Consider the following 19369-nt stretch of genomic DNA (forward strand, 5'->3'; position numbering starts at 1 on the left):
ATTTTCATTGACAGGGAAAGTTAAGTTTGTGGTAAATACACAACGTGCATCTGAGAAGACAATTTTGCTGAGCACTGATGATTCTATTCACAATTAAAAACTGTAATGTCCTAGCTCGTACTGTAATTGTCAGAAAGCAAATTTACTTCTCTCACCAAAAGTTTGTTAATATGACAGTGCACTTGCAATTCTCATTGCCACAGTCAACACGTAATTTCTGTCTTACAGTGTTTTATCCAGGATGGCATCAAAAGGGGAATTTTCCCCCTTTACCAGAAAATTTAGGGGGGATTTGACCAACTCTTGTGTTCTACTTGTATCTCTAAGGTGTGACTGACACCCTTTGATGGGGAGCTGGTGCCCCATTGACAAATTACTAGGGGGTGCCAACATGTCAAGGGAGGGGGAATCCCCCAGCCCCCTGTCTAGATGAAACACTGTTTCTTGCGAATTGGAATAAGTTTTTGGTAGTCATATGTTTCACCATTTTCTCAGTGAAACTTCAAAGGTAAAAGAAGAGAAACCTACAATGAATTGGGTTTCTGAAAAACGGGTAAACAATTCTAAATATGGCAGGTTTCTGGCATCAGGCCAGTGAGAAAACCTTTAGCATTTAGCAAATGACAAAGTTAATTTCCTTTATGGTGTCAGAAACTGTCCCTTTGTGAATATTTGCACTGTCTTATTGTGGTTGATTAACGGCTGTCAGAATTCATACCGTATCTCATCAAAAGTGTATACAGAAATATTTGTAGGGGTACATGTGACTGAATATGTTTTTGAACTTGAATATGGTACGTCTATATATAAAGTCATGGTAATCTGACATAGTTTGAAGGAAATAGCTCAAGCATGAAAAATAGCTTCACCTGCTAATAAATTTACCTTCCTTTCTGCACTTCAATGGTTTAATTATAAATGTAAATCTAACGTATTTCAAACACCAGGATAAAAATGGAAAGATCTCCATGTTCCCATATAAAGATCATCTCATCTTTGGAAAACAATGACACCTGCCATCTAATCCATGACAAGGTGTGGTTATGATTATGCAAGTTGTCTGTATAGTCCTGACCATCCCGCAGTTCATGTCAGCCATGTTGACTATGGCTGAGGGCAAAGGTCAAACTCGGATGAATGTCACATATTGATTCGGGCAATGACCATTATTCTCAAGAATTAAACTAAAGTCTAGCTTTAAAGGGTTTATCATTTCTGCTCCATCTTAACAAATTGTTTCTCAGCCCTGCCAACATCTGAAGATTTTTCAAAATGTATATTTCTGAGTTTATACAGAAACCTAACCATACCATTATTCACAGAACTCGTCTCAGTACATGTATTACTCAAACATTCATAAGAGGCATCTCAAGCTGACTTCTTCATGTGCTACTCTGAATTGAAAGTCTTTTCAAAATGACCTCTTTGATAATTAAATGTTCGCCAAGCTCTTTACTGTTCAAATATTATTTTAGTCATTTAATCACCAGATCATTAATTAATTAACTAATGACATGGCCATTAGTTGCTCTGTGTTTCAGCACATCATCACCAAAACAAAGTGTTTGATACTGAGCCAAAACAGCTCCTTCGTCGGACTATGGATCACTTCTTGAAAAAGAAGAAAGACAAGTACCTTTGCCGACAGGAGAAAACAGTTTTTATAAGTTGTTTGGGTAAAATTGTTAGACCAGGCAAGGTTTTCTCTGGTTAATAATCATGATCTTTCCACTTGGTAATGCTCATATAATATTGATTATGTTCTCATCTAACATGGTAGGATATGATAGTATAGGCTGGAAAACCATCATACAGGCTACAAGTTATATTTTCTGAGACTCATGAGTGATTCTTACATTCTTCTACTCTTCTCTTATTCCTTTCATTTTCCTTTTATTGCACTGGAGACTGTGTGTCTGATTCAAGTAGGCATATGCATTCAAGCTGAATACTGCCATCATGCTAAATGTACGGTACAGTTGATTTGCTGAGTTATTTATGTCCTACCTGACCACTCTACCAGTTATTAGGAAATAGGTCTCAACACAATTGTCTTTGATTTCATGGCTTTTTGATGTTAATTCACAGCAGATACAGCAATGTCAAAGGGTGCATGCTAGAGAGTCTGAACACACTGAGTGTTTTATAAGTTTTGGCATTGACTTTGAGTCCACATGAATGATATAACTCACAAAGGTGTCTTCATTTGTGTTAGTTGGTGAATCAGCTGGACAGGTGTGTGACAGCACAGACATATGGACTAGCCACAAAGGTTACCGCATCTGTTTGTTTTCCCAAGGGCCAGAAAGACACTCAAAAAAGTTGTTCTGCAAGACTGTTGGCCACTGGGAAAAAGACAAGTTCATGCAAATCAGGGGCCCTTGGGGTAACAAACAGATGCTGTTACCCAAATGTGGCCACAGCAATGTGTTTAACTTTCCTCATGGAATTTCCTATGAATTTCCTATCTACAAAATCAAACAATTTCATGGCTATTACTCATCTCAGTGGCAGACAACACCACCACTTTGGTTGACATTTTCTAGAAAGCATGAATGAATTGCTCATGGTGCTCTCAAACTTTTAATTGTAACAGTTGTACGAACTATTACCCAGTTGAAAAATGGTTCAAATACTGAAACTTTCCATGTATCAGTATCAAAAATGATGGACACAACTTGATCGTGAGATTCCAGATGAGGTATGTGGCAGTAACAAAATAAGATCATGCAGAAAAATCATTTAAGTTTCCCTATTTGTTGATGTTACGGTAATTATCTATGAAAATCCACTACGCCTGTTCAAACTTCAATCATTGAAGGTATTTAATTGCAGTATTAAAATACTGATGCTCATGTATTTGGCCAATTGGCCAAGCTGAAATATTAATGCTACATGGCATTTGCAATTTTATGTTTATGTTTAACTTGATACATTTTGCTTTAAAAGTACCACATGTTGCCATTCATACAATTTCAATTATTAATAATGTTGGCAAACTTTCAACTTCACATATTATTATTTTATGACCTGCTGAATACTTTGAGGAAGCTTTGCACACTGGAATTAATATCAAAGAATAATTGCACATGATTTCATATTTGTTGGTTTACCTCTTGCACAAATAAAGCCTGACATTAACAAAAAAACATATTATACTTGTAGTGATGAATGAGTGCTAAACATTCAAATTACATCTTTGTTGTAACATCTTTTCTGTCAATGACAAATAAAACTCACAGCTTGCGGGGAGAAGAGTGCTGGTATTGAAAAAAGTTACATTCACAACAATGTCTAATTTATTGCTCTTATATGAAGCCATTGTAACACGCAGCAGCAGTGCATTTACATCATTTCGATGCTCTAGCTGGTAGTGTTAGTACAGTCAAATGGCCTGTACACGCGAATCCCTGCACACCATGTAGTTTTTCCGGTAAGACCTGAGATTATGTGGGAAAAGGTATCTAATAAGCGGAGGCAAGCCATGACGAGATTTCGATTCCTCAGGAAAACCTGGCCCATCCGTAAGTCTGACTGCATTCTTTCACCCATCGCCTGCTCAGATTATAAACAATGCCTTCCTATAGACATGCTTTCAATATTAATACGGGTAAATGGTGGCGATTATCACCATTTGTGATGATACACATTCCTCTCTGTCTCTGACTTCACAGATTACTTTCTACGCTCAGGCCATATGTGAATAACTTACTTCGACGTCTCATTTTCAGAAAAACAAACGATAGTATATTTTATAAAAAGGCATGATGTCAAATACTTTGATACTTTTGAGACTTCCAGTAGACTTTGCATTTGTGAGAATATGTGCGACAATGGGTTAAGTTCTTCAGAGAAATTCACTACATTTTTGGCAAAATCAATCACTAGATTCTCCCTACTTCTGTTTCTCTGAACATATATGTTATTGTTTCATATATTTCACATTTTTGGCCCTTATTTTTCCTCCTCATCAACCACTTTCACTTTTTTCTTTAGTCACACACAACCCGGCTTTTGTGCCAAACAGATCACCAGGAGTTATCCATTCCTATGATAAATATTTCACACGCAAATTGTGGGACAACCCACTGGTTTTGTAAGGCAAAGATACACTGTTATAGTGGGGAATGGTGTTGAGAGGTCTTCAAACGAGAAGGGAGGATGAACCGGCCGTGTCTGTTAAAAATTAATTGGCACTGGACCATATCGGCAAATACCTCCTTATTTACACCAGTGTCCCGACATGACCACAAGCCTTTGGCAGTGCATATGTTGCCCTATCTCTGTCCTGCGCTATCTATGCCTTGGCCGCCAGGAATGCCGTTAATGGCTTTCTATCATTCGTGATAAAATATAAAATAGCACAGAGAAAAACAATCTGATAAGTTTGTTGTCAGTGAGACCTTGAACAGCCTGACCTTCTCATTGAACAGCTGTCACTTTTCACAACAAATACTGGAAGAGGCATTAGAACAGCCGAAAAAAAAAGAAAATTATGATCTATGAAAGCAATGCACAGGAAAGACAAATCAGAAAATCACTTTACAACATTACATTAACAAGTTACATGTTTTTCCGGTTAGGTACATTTAAAAAATGACCTCTGCTAATATGATGATGACAACTGTTTGTCACAATATGCTTGTTAGTGTTTATTTGATACAGTTCATCTCATTTGCATATTTCATCTCATTTGCATGCATGATTGAATGGCAACATCTTGTGAGAGAGAAGCTGGTGCACGAGATAGGTCTCTTGTTAAAGAGTTGAATTATGGCAAGCCCAGACAACCGGACACGGTGATCAATCAGTCAGTGTTTGAACAAATGTGTGGAACTCCAATACCAACAAAAAACACTTTACCACTCAATGTATTAACTGATGGACTATAAGAGTATGCACATAACTCTTTGCTGTGGCAGCGGACACTGCATATTCCAGACTAACATAACCTTTTGCTTGCCAAAGGCTATGTCATTAGTCTACATCTGCTTGAGTGTGGATGTTTTTTTTTCAGGAAGCCGCCGTCTGTGTCTTGATCTATTGATGCCAATTCAAAGCAAAGTCCTGCAGCCCTTAGCTCTCTGTGTGTCTGTGTGTGTGTGTCTATATGTGTGTGTGGAGGGGGAGGGGGACTCTGAACAGCGAGGGAATATACATGTGGGTATTTATTTCATGCAGACTATTGTGTATAGTGATGCATCCCCAGCTAGCAGTGACAGGCTGATGAGGACTGACATATGGATTTTTAATATGCAGATAAAAATGTAACAGGGTTACAGACAGGCCACGGTAATGTAAGATGAGGTTAGAGTGCCCTCTTGCTATCGAGAATTTTTATCAGCAAAACTCACGAAAGAGCAAACATGATCACATGTTCACATTCATCAATCAACAAATTAAACTTTCCTCTTAAAAAATTACTCGTCCAAGCCCAGTGTTTTGCAATGATTTTGTTCATAGAGATAACTTTTTTCCCAACTCGGGGGGACACAAAGAAAGCGACAATGGCAGAGTGGCTTTGTGCGGGTGGTTTGCACTTTGGTAGATGTATTCAATATAAACTGAATTACTATGTAAAATTATACAGTTCATATAATCACAAATCTGACTCTCCATAATTGACATCTTTGTCCAGAATGATTGACAGTCTTCAGAGTATCAAATGATCCAAGCCACAATATTGCTTCGAACAGATTGGGTGACACGATGCTGCCATCAAAAGCACTGCATTGACGACACGGAAATTGATATATAACACTTTGAACTAAGCATCAGATTAGGCAGCAGACACAGGCAGATACTGACATACATTGGCATCAAATGAAAAACATCAAGTGAACTTTCACAGCGCATAATATGAAATAATTGATATGCACTTTTTATCTAGTATATGCAAGTCTTGCAATGTAATGTGTCCCACATAAGCTTGAGCTGACTATCTTCACCCTGACCTACCCCATTCATCGAATGAACTGTTCCTACGACTGCTTTGACAAAAACAACTGGGTCAAACCATGCCCTGGCGGTGAAGGAGGTTGAAGAGTACAATGCTAGTTTCAGTCAGATTATGATGATTACATTGTGCAAACTACACAGCCAGGTGTTCAGGATATCCTTCAGTACTGAATGATGGCATTTCCCACGAGTGCAGTTCTTCCTGTACAAACTGAACTATTGGAGAAATGTATGAAAAAGAAAACCATATTGGCGTGTCATATGAGTGCACAATAACTCTAATGTTCTAGAAGTTACTGTAATACTTGGAGAAGCATTAAATCGATGTTTTCAACACATGCTTGGACATGTTTCAAAAATGAGAATAATAGCTATAATGCTACGACCAAAGCATTTATTTTCTCTTGTGATTGCCTTTTGGTTAAATTAGCATTAACATCAATCACTAAAATTTTTCTTTGGATTTAACAATATTTGTAATCAGAAAATTACTACCGGTACACAAAAGACTCGTGAATACAAGTGCCTGACTTTGAAATATGCGATGTCCAATAACTGTTTTGTTCAAATATAATATTGATTACAAAAATTTTGCTATTTCTCTCTCTTTTCTCTTTAATAGGACTACATCTAACACTGCTAACACTATCAAGGAAGGTAAAACAGTGGACAGATTTTTGCGTGTTTAAGGATTCCCTGTATAGTAATTTATTTGTTCCTCTGTATATAAAACCATTAATTTATCTTAAAAATGGTATTTGTGTGTTATAAGGTGTTGTAACAGTGATAAATATGACTAACATACCTACTATAATAATTATCTTCTTTGTTAAAGATAGTATCACATCGTACATACCTAACATACCAAGATGATATATATCCTCCTGTGTGTTTGAAGAAATTATATTTTCACCTAAGGCATATATTTAATTAGCAGTCATATGATGTTTAATTCTACACTTAAATAACAGTATGGGAAGAAAAAGACTGATGTTGTTTATGTTCGTCATATGCAAGACTCCTGACTCCTGCTCAGCTTTCTCATTATCCTGGATCACACTCTTTTAATTTCATCCCATCTCGTATATCACCCCATGGAAGCAATTTTCCATTTCCATCTGAAAGTGAGAACCCGCACACAAGAAATATCTTCCTATTTTCAGCATTATGTCATTAATGCAGACTGTCAGTGCCCGACCCCTGTTGGCGACCTTTGTAATTCCCTGGTTGGGGCAAATCAAACGGCATAGCTGAAATTTGCCCGGGTCTTTAAAAGCCACTGGAACATCACATGTGTTAGCTGTCATCCGCTGCACCAATAAACACTTTTCATTTTGTTGCTGTTGTAAGGGTGATATCCATGTTATTTAAATGCTGAGTTTGTGGTCTAGTGCCCTCATAGCAAGGGAGGACACTTCCACTTTGAGTAAGCATACCAGCCGATAAGCTGAACTAAGCGCCTCTTTAGTAGGTAAGATACTTTCTTATCTTGTGAAGTACACATTTTTTTCTCGTCTCAAGAAGACTGATTAATTGCTAAGAGTGTGTTTGTTTCTTCTATACCTTCACTATGTTCCAAATTGGTGTCTTGATATATATGTGCATGAAATGATTAGAGTTTTTACTATATTTGTCTGTCAAGATTGTTTTTGAGTACAGGTAATGAATGCCCTGCTCTACATTGCGTACAACACTGATGACAATACATTTGTAAAACACTTTACTTTTCTGTAGAAGAACAATCTGTGTATTTTTGTATCCATTTTGCCAGTTTTTGTGTCAAGTGTAGCGTGGGTCTCTTTTTCTTGTTTTGTACAGTGTTTGTAAACATTAAGTTAGAAATTGTTGAAGGGAGGGCGAAGGATTTCAGCCAAAGAATAAGATGGCAGTATAGCAAATCAAGTTACTGATCCAACATTCCAGCCAATTACTGTGCTATACTAGCATACCATTTAAATGGTAGCCAAATCCAAATATTCTACTCAATGTTCTTTGATTCGATAGCATGTCTACCAAGGCTGGTATGACCAAGTACACGTCCTACAAATGACATTTTGAACTCATGACCCATCTGTTCACCTGTGAGGAGAAGGGCCACCCGCATCTAACTGAAAGCTTGCTCCAAAGCTCGATGATGAAAAGTTTGCATGTGTAAAATTAAAAAGTCTGCATAGCTCTCCTGACTTTTTTGTAATTCCACATAAACAAATTCAATGCTTTTCAGCCTTGCATGGCTTCTGGGCATGGAACAATTCAAACCAGGCTTGATGTCTCTGTCAACATGAAGTGGACTCATGAGCTCTTAACCATGTAGCATAATCAAATTCACAACTTCTGGCATCAATCCAGCCATACTTTGTACAGTTACTCAGAAAGTTCCAGCAATCCATAATTACCTTTTTTTCCTCAACTGTTAACAACCGTCACAATGTGTTTGCTCTTGCCCAACCCAACAGCTGATCTTTTGCTGTAAATAAACTCTTGGTACGTACTAGCTACCATTCATTTGGGTTTTTTAGTTTGTAATCAAATCTAAGAAGACTGAGATAGGTGTGTGGAATGAAAGATTTTTAAACCAAGTAAATATGTATTTGAATGGAGTCCTCCATACATGAGACAGACCGCTTTAAAACAACAATTACACTGGTCTTTGCCACTTTTGTGTGAGCGTGTATGTGCGTTTTAATACTTTCACGATAAGCCTATCTTAAAGGGACAAATTCAGCCATTTTTCATGAATTTGTTTGATATGAGATACTACTTATATTGTTTGGCTTGTTGAAAGATACTGAATGAATGGGTGACCATACATATATTCGACCCCGGTTTTAGACACGACACATGAAACCATCGCAAGAATGAATTAAGGTCATGACCACTAATTCATTCAGGTGATGGTTTCATTTAATTTGTCTAAAGCCAGGTTCAAATATATGCATGCTCACCCATTCATTCAGTATCTTTCAACATGTCAAACAATATAAGTAGTATCTCATTTCAAACAAAATTCATGAAAAATGGGCGACTTTGTCCCTTTAATGCCTTTGACCCAGTTCTGTAGTAAGTCACAACACATCTCACCATCTAATAGGCATTACTGCTCCTACAGATGCTATTCTGGAAACATTACATGCTTTCAAGGGAGGTCAAAATAAATAAGGTCATCTGATTATATTAAAAAATAATTGCACTACAGAGTATCATTCCGATTTAAGAAACAGATGTCTAGATTTTTTATTGGATGGACGATTAAGTTATTCACTATGTGTTTAAATTTTTTTTTAAATATGGACAAATAGCTGCAAAAAATGAAATGATGTCTCAAGGCCACTACATGTCACCTCTGGTGTCTACATGTAGTTCTATGGAGATCTTTCATCCCATGCACAGTTTTTAATTTACCATGACTTATTACTAAATATGTGCCTTTAATTAATTCACCTGAACAGCTGTTCTGTGACAACCAATGCAGTTACCAATAACCACATTTGTGGATCTTCCTAAGACTACTAAACGGGGTTTTCAAAAGTTACACTATCAACATTTCTGAATTGAATGCAGATGAATACTGCCTCTTTGAATAATAAGCCTTTTTTCACTAAGTTTACCGAGTTTAAGGTCAAAGTGAACGCCAAAATGCATACTAACAGGTTAAAAGGAATGAGCTATGATGCAATGAGGAAACAATCATAGATCAAAAACATGAGTATCGCTTACCAAAATATTATTTTTTCAAGAAAACTGCTTCATCCCTTCAGAAAATCATCAACACAACAATTGCTGTACCGTATGTTATATTATAAATATATTATTACTCATGACCAACGAACAAATTTCAGAGGTGAACCATGGTAGGCCTGTACTAATCCTTAAACCAACTCCGCACAGTAACATGCCTCCATCTCCAAACAGTTCTCTGTAATGCACAGAATGAAAGATCACACGCAAACATTTTCTGTGTCGATGGTTCCTTCAGTCTATGCCAGTTATTCAATATATAAAATGTGAGGTGATCCACATGAAACTTGCTGAAAGCAGTTGAAATAAAGATATCCCAAGTGATGCTATGGACTAAAACATGTTTAAAGTACTTGAGAATAACAACAGTTTCAGCTTATCTCCCAGTTAGTGGGCTGTGGCAATAACACGTATCCACGGATGTACATGTTATGTACATGGGATATTGCTCCAGATCTGTTACCCTAAACATAGTATTACACAGATGTCAAGTCACTGTGGAACTCTGGCTCCAATTGTCAGTCCTTGTTTTTGGTTCTGTTAATTGTTCTGTTTCCTGATATTCAAAATGTCAATACACATACACAAATGACGAACAATCTTACAAGTCAATGCATATGTACTGTAAACTACAGCTTGTCACAATCTTGCCTCTTTATTTGTGCACATGTACACATGTAAACTATCGACAGAACCCCGTGGCAATATCATATCATAGTAACCAGTCATATCATGCATATTGTAAGGGCTGTACTTGGTGCCTTCTCCCTGTGCAGTACTTGGAAAGGCAAACATAGCACAAGCGGCTTTCAACAGTCTAGTAATACACTATTCGCCAGATGCAGATCTAAATAATCCTGAGGGAAAGTTTATTGTCAATAAATAATGAGTTTCACATGAAGAGTCACAATATATCTATTTGCTCTTTAGAATGTTCTGTGTTCTCATAAATGTGACAACATTCATTTTTTCATAAAACAATAAAGAAATGACAAAAATGGGACCTAAGTTACTCTGGAAGCTTTCAGCTACATGAAGCTGAGAGTTAGTTTTTGCATATTTTCCAAGAACAACAAGTCATCACTGATGACATAGTCCCTGCTCGCATAATTAATTGACATGCAAATGTACACTACAATACAATGTCTGTGTGCCAAGTTTGAATGAAATCTGTTCAGGGATAGTTATGGTTCAAAAACATGAAAAATCGCAACAAAATGGCCATATTGGATCGTATCGCAAAATAAATTGACGTCCATATATATGTCATAGTACTTTATCTGTGTACCAACATTGAACGAAATTGGTTCAAGGATAGTTGAGTTTTTATTAAAAAACATTTAAAAAATCTCAAGGCGGCCATTTTGGCTTGTATCATGAAATAAATTGACTTGAATATATATGCTATAGTACTTTATCTGTGTACCAACACTGAACGAAATCAGTTCAGGGATAGTTGAGTTATGGTTCAAAACCATGAAAAATCATTAAAAAATGGCCGTCTGGAGGCCATATTAAATCTTATCGCGAAATAAATTGACAAGCATACATATGCCATAGTACTTATCTGTGTACCAACATTGAACGCAATCGGTTCAGGGATAGTTGAGTTATGGTTCAAAAACTTGCTTAATTTGCAACAAAATGGCCACCCCGTGGCCATATCAGATTGTATCGCAAAATAAATTGACGTGCATATTTATGGCACAGTACTTTATCCTTGCACACAGTTTGAAGAAAATCGGCTCAGACGGGACCCAATCTATAAGTCCACGCTGGACTTCGTCCGTGGGGACTAATAACCAGCAAATGTGCATATTAAACATAAAATAATGTGAATAAACGTACCATTTACAGCTTGCTTAGATCAACATTTATGAAGATTCCATTACCTTCATGAAAGCTTTAGTATGTATAATTGTTTTTTAACAAATGTTACATATGTCCTCACACCCACTTTGGGAACATTTCCATCACTGCCCTCAGAAGTCTTATGAACTAAAAGTTGATGTCAATTAATTTGCAGAGGCGTTTTCCACATTTATTCATGACAGATATTTGATGACAACAACAGATATAGCAATAAATTTTATGTGGAGTATATGAAAATAACTCAGTCCTTTGATCCTAGACAGAGAAATCATTTGAAGTATTTAGAAGTACAACACTAAGTGAAAATAACAAGGTTCACATCAAATGATTGATACGAAGGTTACAAATTTTCCCCTGGCACGGCAACTTCCTGTGACATTTCCTAACTCAATATTATTACCTTAATATCAATAACCGACGGGACAGTCTATTTCTGAAAGGTAATCACATGGGAGAAGATAGCGACAACACGATAAGCCCACTCTCCCATGCAGATATCCCATTTCATATCGTAACTGGAACACTCATGGGCCATAAAGACACATTATCACCGCTGCTAAACAAACACTGTAACTAGTCTCTTCTGTTAAAGGTCAATTTTCAATGAGCAATCTCTATCCTTTATTTGTATTCAGCTGCCTCGGAAAGTCTTTTTGTTTTCGCATGGTGGTAATTGTTATTTTTCAAAGGGCAATCCACACGCAAGATCACGCTTGTGTGGTCCTTTAATTAAATGGGAAAGGGCAATACAAGCATTGATGTACGTTACAATAAGTACAACACAAGGTTATCCCCAAGGAAATTTTTAGGGGTTAATAACTATAAAAGAAAACATTTTCACAACAAAAAATATGCAAATTATCCATAGTTATGTTAATTGGTCTCCCGTCTGTTTTTCCAAGCTGTGGAAAACACTGCACTGCTGACAATCACCTAGCTAAGCGATGGAGTTTAACACAGGTTGCAGGTATGGGCTAGCCATGCTGATGAAGTACATAGCAGATGACAATCCCATAAAATTTAATTGCAAAGTGTATCCATGTAGAAGTATCACCAGTGACCTTGTCCACATGGGAGATTGTCGGTCAATTTAACTCAAAATTCACCTGCTAGCTGATTGAAATAATAAACACTATTAGGCCCTGAAAAAAAAAGGAAAAGACATTTCATGCCTGAAAAAATATGGATGATCACAGGCTGTGATAAAACAGTGAGTGGTGAAAGTTGCAGTAGACCTTTATGAATAATTAAAAGTGCAAACCTGGGCTCGTACATTGCAACGAGTTTGGAACATTTCGGCTTGATTTCGGCCTTTATTTTTAGCACTGGGTAGTTTTTAGATGTAGACGTTATGCACAATGTTCAGTATGGCCGAGATGGTGACCGACACAAGTGGTTAGTACATTGAAAATTACTTATTTGGATGAATTTCCTGGCCGGGTATGGCTCCTAGAAATCAGCATTTGACCCTTGTAAATCTACAGTAAGTTATTTGTTGCCAAATATCGCCTATTTTTGGTCAAATTTCAATTTAACCTTGCCATCTGCAGTATGGAGAATGTTTAAAGCTTTGCAAAGATGGGTCAACTGTTTTAGTCGGTCATCGGAGCACGATGGAGCACGATTTTTTCGATCACCATGCGTTTCCCGGTACGATTGACCCTTCGCTCAGAAAAACGTGCGCCGGATCAATCGCTGAGAAGTTAACCAAAAGCTTGAAAAGAGAATGAAATACGTCCAATAACTCTTCGTCGAATATGGTCAAGGGTAAAGAAACTCAGAAAACTATTCCTGAAGAAATATTACAATTTTTAGCACGGTGGAACGTCGCCATTCGACTGGAGCTAAGATACTTCCGGGTAGCCAACAGTCTCACTCGATCGGTGGATCTGTCAGGTCATATCGCCATCTGAACATAACATTTCAAAGTGAACCAACGTAACCTTTGACCCTTGTTACATATACAGTACATGATTGGTTCTTGCCTTAATTTCATTACATATACGGTACGCCATTGGCTCTTCCCCCGACTGCTAAACCTACATGTATACTGGTGCCATGGGCTTACCAAATCTCCAGCTAGCTACTGTGCTCGCTTTCACTGATACAGCACAACAAGATACCAGCCCATTCATCAATGTTTTGTAAATTTTAATATGTGAATGTCATGTATTTGGCATTTTAAAAAAGCACTCTATAACATTTGACATTTTACAAAGTTTTTGGGGGCACAATGACAAAACATTAAAAAAGTAAGTTTTAAAGCTACATATAATCAGCTGTTTCAAACTTGATTTTCTCATTTTATAGAGATGTCACAAGCTCAAGAGAGACCTCCAACAAAATTCCATCCGGTGAAAAAAGCATAATTATAAATCCTTAATCCTTTCGTATTTCAAAGGCTCATAGCAGGATACTGGAGTCAAGAACATGCTCAAATGAAGGCAGTATGAGAGGTCAACTGTAATCAGCAACTTGCTAGTTTGACATCAACTTCATTATCACAAGGCCAAACCCTTTTGATAAAAAATACTGACCTTTCTAGATTTACGGTCCATAAAATCCATATATTCTGACAAGGCCTTCCTTTTACTCGACTGCTTATATGATACCTTATCTTTGTGTAGAAATATTTACCATATCACAAAACCACTCCCATGGGAAAGAGAAAACTTACAGATCAATAACTGCACCTACAAGTTATCAATTTTAAATGATGTGATCTTCTGATCTACAAAATATATACAAGCTCAAATTCCATCATTCCTGGTGTTCCTATTTTAAGCAATGATAGGTGTGAAACAGAAGCATCACTTAATTTGATTCAACTACTAACATCTGCATGATTAATTATTTTAATCTTGGTTGCTCTGGAGTGAATAGGTATGGTAACTGTCAAGAATAGAATACTGTAATATTAATACTCCATTCATTTTTAAATTAAAATATGCACAATATGATGGTTGCCCTTCCCCTTGGCTTTTGCTAAAGTAACTGCACTAATGCCAACTGATTTGACAGAGCAATTAGGGATCATTCCAACATTAATTAAGATGCATTCAGTGAGTATTGACAGACTGATTTAGTCGCCCTGACAGTCGATGCCTTTACAACTGTGGACAAGAGAAAGTGAAGTCATAATGCACACCCGGAGAGTATGCTACAACACGGCCACAGCTATCAACCAACGGCATCGCTATTTTTAAACAGTCAGTTGTGTTAAACTACTTACTGCTTCGTTATTTTGATGCTTACAGTTACACGCCGCAAGCAAGGTTCAGTTGACGGGCTTAGTTGGAAATTATAACTGGCGGCTGATAACCTATTGGCTATGCAGCTCGCTCCGTGTTCTAGGATAGGCACGGTTAGAACACATGACGTCAGTACTTGAATTCCATCGCCGTCGGGGGGCCCAACAAAGCTACGGAGACTGTGTGCATGTACGGCCCATTCATTTTCATGACATACGCGTCAGGTTTCGCACGAGCCACGCTGCACGTATGGAATATCATCCGCCCTGTAAACGTTCTGATATAACCTGACCTTCCAGAAGGCCGTACTGTGTATTTTTAGATGGAAACAACATACGAAGCGGGAAGATACAACCTGCCCCTGATCAATATATTTAATGCTGTGCCACATGATGCGTTGAGGGGACTTCCTCGCGTCGATGCCGAACCCCTTGGAACCTATTAGCTTTGCATACCAGACGCGTTTTCCATATTTTGTACGGTTAGAAAGACGTCAACATCAATACAAGTCGTATTCCTGAAAACATAACAAAAACATCAAAATGGAGGCACACGAAAAGGTAAGAAAAATGTAAATAACCTGGTTCGAGTGAGGACAAACGGGCTGGCCGCTGCACAGAAGCGCTTGCAAAGTGCATCGTTACCAATATCGCTGGAGCAGCTACCGTCATCTTCTGTCGTGTTTCCGTAGAATGCTTTCGTCACAGGCGACATAAGCTTCCTAACGCCCCTTGTGGTGGAGTTCCCCATGGCCAGAAGGCAAAATTACAAATAATGTCAGAGAAACATAATATCTTCGCCTACTCACATCCCAGGAAGGCAGCCATCTTGTGTCATAGCGTCTGTTTGTTCATTTCATGACTCCAATGTTGCGTATACTGGTTAGTTGAGAAAGCCCAACCCAGTGCTACCAAGTTACGCGGGGAATGGAGTTTCTCAGAAATGTTTTTGGCTTTTCCCTTATCTGCATTTTACGTTGGTAGTCCGTAACTTTCATCTTCTATTATCGTATATTCTTCGACGCAGCCTTTTCTTTACTTTAGATTCAATTAAAAACATTAATTTCGCCCTGATCGCGTGAGCAGTAGATTTGCCTCAGAATATACTGGTTAATATTAACATAATTGTAATCCTATCTTCATAGGGTTTCGTGAAATTGAAGTATACCAGGGAAGTATTGAGTACAACGCCAAACGTAACATTCCTTCCAAAGTACAATTATGGAGGTCCAATTATTATTGTGGTATTCCTTTTCCTCTAGGCTCTTGATGGTCAGTAGAGTATTAAACCGTGATTGAAACAACAGCAACGGCGTTCTTCAATTTTATTGGCAAACATTAAACAACAGAAATATAAACAACACCTTTTTATGGTAAGGCTGACAGAACAGGGTTACTTTGGTACCTGAGACTGTGATAACATGGAGGTGAAAAAGAGACCTCCATTGTGAGAGGATGGTAGCTAGATTTGCCACAGTTACTCTATCCCACATACACAGTATAAAAAAACCAAGTCTGTACACGTAAAAATAAACCTTGGGGTAGTTGTGCTGTGTAGCCTGTTCTTTTCAAGTGTCCTTTGCATAGGGAAATACCCCCCCCCCCCCACTACAGCTAAACCGAGGTATGCAAATTGTTTCTCGACAGAAATTTAATCTGATGCTGTGACGTTGACCGGATATTTCTAGTATTAACAGCACATTTTGTTTTAAGATATATTATAATAACTAAAAAACAGAATTAAACTCAGGGTACGGCGTTTTCCAGCAATCTGCCCCTCTCCCCCAGGACATAATTTTGTTCATGTTGTTTCGTTTTAGCTGAAGAAGGCCAACTTGGCTGATCTGTATCACGATTGTGTTGTCTTTTGTTCAAATTTGAAGAGGTCGATGGATTCGTAAGCCAACATGGAAAACTACAAATGCAAGAATGCATCAAATTTACAAATCAGACTGTGTCTTTTCACTGAATTTCAAGGCCAAGATCAGGTGACTTATAGTGTTTAATAAAAAAATACTTAGTACACACTTTCTTATAGGCATAATATATAGTAAAGAATTCACGGTAACGGGAGTATCAAGGTAACCTTGACTGTGTCTCAGTGTTTATGGACGTCGTCACTACTTATAACATGTTGGATTGACATTCTACAATTTTCAGAAAAATCAACCGGTCAACAAGGATGACCGTCTCACTTGCTGACCACAAGTTAACGTGACATTTGCAAAGAAGAAATGCAATTCTCATTGAAGGGACTGTGTACAATTGTTTTCGAAAAGACATTCCGTTCCTCGGGGACAGTCGTAGATAGCAGTCTCCACAGTGACGTTAACATACGCTGAGTACAATCAAATACTGTCACAGTCATTTATCCAAATAATCCGCCCATTGATTCATGCATAATTTAGCTGTAACGTCTTCTCTATCATTGTTTAGGCGACACGAGACATAAATGCCGTGAAAAAATTTCACAACCGAAGATACTCGATCCAAATAATCATTCTTCTTCTAGGCCATAATCCCGACAGTTCGATGACCACTGTTGATTCATCAAAACCCACGGTAAAAAAAAAGCTAATACCCAGGTCTATTCCGTGTTCCACAATTGAAAATATTGCCTGTCTCGACTTATTAAAGCTTAGAAACTCAATTAAATCAACTATTCGTCCTACTCCCTCTCAGTTCACTGGTCTGATCAAAATTTGGACTGTTTTAGACAAAACAAAAACTGCGTCTCCACTGTGAGCAAACTGAAACAAAAGACATGCACCACTGTAGATTTCAAAGAAATATGACTGCAAGCAATATTGCGCAATCATGATGTTTAGGGCGCGTCGGTTATTATCAGTGATTATTAAAATTCGACAGATGCTGCTGATATCATTAAATTGATTCTTTTACAGGTTGCTTTTATCAGTTTTCCGCTATCTATCGCATTTAATTCCCACATCGCTTCAATAAGTAATACACCAGCAATTGTTGATTGGCCAAAACTACTAATCCACGCGGTTAATGTACCAATCGCTGCCTTGAGCCTCCGTGTGATGTAATTTCCGTGTCTGTCAACTCACTATGGGACTGCCTGAATGATGTGCACCATCCCATAAAAAGTTACTCCAAACGTCACTAAAAGTCACAATGCGCTGAAAATGTGATGAGAATTCATATGCGGGCATTTAGGCTTTATGAAGGCCATCAAAAAATTCTAAAGTCGTCTGCTCAATCGCTTTTTCCACCCTACTTGGCGTTTGAAATCCAGGTTCTTTCCTTCCTTCATCACATTTCCAGACGTTATGTAAGTCGCGAGGGTTTCTCATATCCAACCAAAATGTAACCAGGTATCAGAAACTGTGTGCCCAGGGGAAAGATTTAATAATTCAGAATCGTATTAATATTCGGTGACGTCGTCCGAAGATGCTATCAAACTCGGGAATTTTTAGTCCGTGGATGCGAGTCCGAATCGGATCTAGTCTGACATTTGGATGTTGACTACACTGACACAAATTTGTACCTCCTATGTGATGGAAGAGCAAACAAATACACGGGATACCCTTGTGTGACCACTGTCACCTGTCAAAACCCTGTTTCGTCACGGCGTTCCATTCAACCTTTTCACGTTCTCGTTCGACAAGGCAATATTTTGGAGCTTCCCGACGTTTTTCAAGCGAGCATCACGCAGAGACGTAAAGATGAAACGTAAGAATAAGCCAACTCGGGCGAACGGTGTGAGAACAAGAGAACACCGCGGATGGCACCGTGGGAAGTAGGGATGTGGAGGGAAAGTGCCGTTTGGAGAAGACGTGGGGGAAAAGGTAAAGGTGTTTTCGGCCCGGATGTGATAACTTTTAGTTGAGATTTGTGGGAACGACGGTAGGAAATGAGATGACGATGAAGAATGCAGCTGCTGTGACTAATTATAGGATTGGATGTCGATAGAGGTCAAAATATATATCTGAGTTTACCTGTTCGTAATCGTCACCGTTAAAAATAATCATGTACCGACCCGAATACTACTAGAGTTTGATATTTGTCAGCTCCCGAATTGAAATGACAACATCGACAACGGATCGGGCAATACGTGAGGAACCAAACCGCCTTCTTTGGGCAGCATCTCAGGGGGCGTGAATGCTCTATTACCTGTGCTGAGGCCTATTCCACTCGTCGCTTTACTCGTGAACTTTTGACTTATTGTCAGTGTGACCCGAGCTCAAACACTGGCCCAGGGACAGGACCGTCTAACTACGGAAGGAAGCATGGAAACGGAGGGACAAATATGTGAGTTCAAAATCGATGTAGTTTTGACGACTTTTTACAGGAGGATTATATCAGTGATATACTCTTCCTATGAATATTTCATCGCTGTCCTCTGAGCTCGTTTTCGCCGTTCTTTTGTCACCTAGGCCGACACTTCAAACGATAAGTCGGGCTTTTCTGAAAAACACACCGCTTGCCTCCATCACGCTTATACGTGGAGCACACCCATCTGATCGAATGGTTGGTATCAAAGATAATTTCGATACAAAATGCGTTGTTTTGTTGACAAACAAAATA

At 38.2% G+C, this 19369-nt stretch overlaps 2 protein-coding genes across 9 annotated transcripts in view; one reads left to right on the plus strand and one right to left on the minus strand.

Moving 5' to 3' along the window:
- Positions 1-15676, minus strand: part of LOC139135767 (tumor suppressor candidate 2-like) — a 58131-nt gene extending 42455 nt beyond the window's left edge. Inside the window, exon 1 of the mRNA XM_070703460.1 lies at positions 15400-15676. Within this exon, the coding sequence (XP_070559561.1) occupies positions 15400-15569 (170 nt within the window). The 5' untranslated portion in view covers positions 15570-15676. The remainder of the gene's footprint in view (positions 1-15399) is intronic.
- The window catches only part of LOC139135765 (uncharacterized), a 61109-nt gene that overhangs the window by 28565 nt on the left and 13175 nt on the right, over positions 1-19369 (plus strand). The window contains exon 1 of one of the 8 annotated variants that reach the window (XM_070703454.1): positions 3321-3524. The exons of 3 other annotated variants lie outside the window; for them this stretch is intronic. In XM_070703454.1, coding sequence (XP_070559555.1) covers positions 3449-3524 — 76 coding nt within the window. In that variant the 5' untranslated portion in view covers positions 3321-3448. Of the gene's footprint in view, positions 1-3320; positions 3525-7309; positions 7430-14958; positions 15380-17953; positions 19094-19369 lie in introns of those variants that run through there. 4 more of the 8 variants (XM_070703458.1, XM_070703452.1, XM_070703457.1 and 1 more) reach the window with 4 other exon arrangements.

This window comes from Ptychodera flava, chromosome 6 (genome assembly GCF_041260155.1).
Source record: "Ptychodera flava strain L36383 chromosome 6, AS_Pfla_20210202, whole genome shotgun sequence".
NCBI classification, from domain to species: domain Eukaryota; kingdom Metazoa; phylum Hemichordata; class Enteropneusta; family Ptychoderidae; genus Ptychodera; species Ptychodera flava.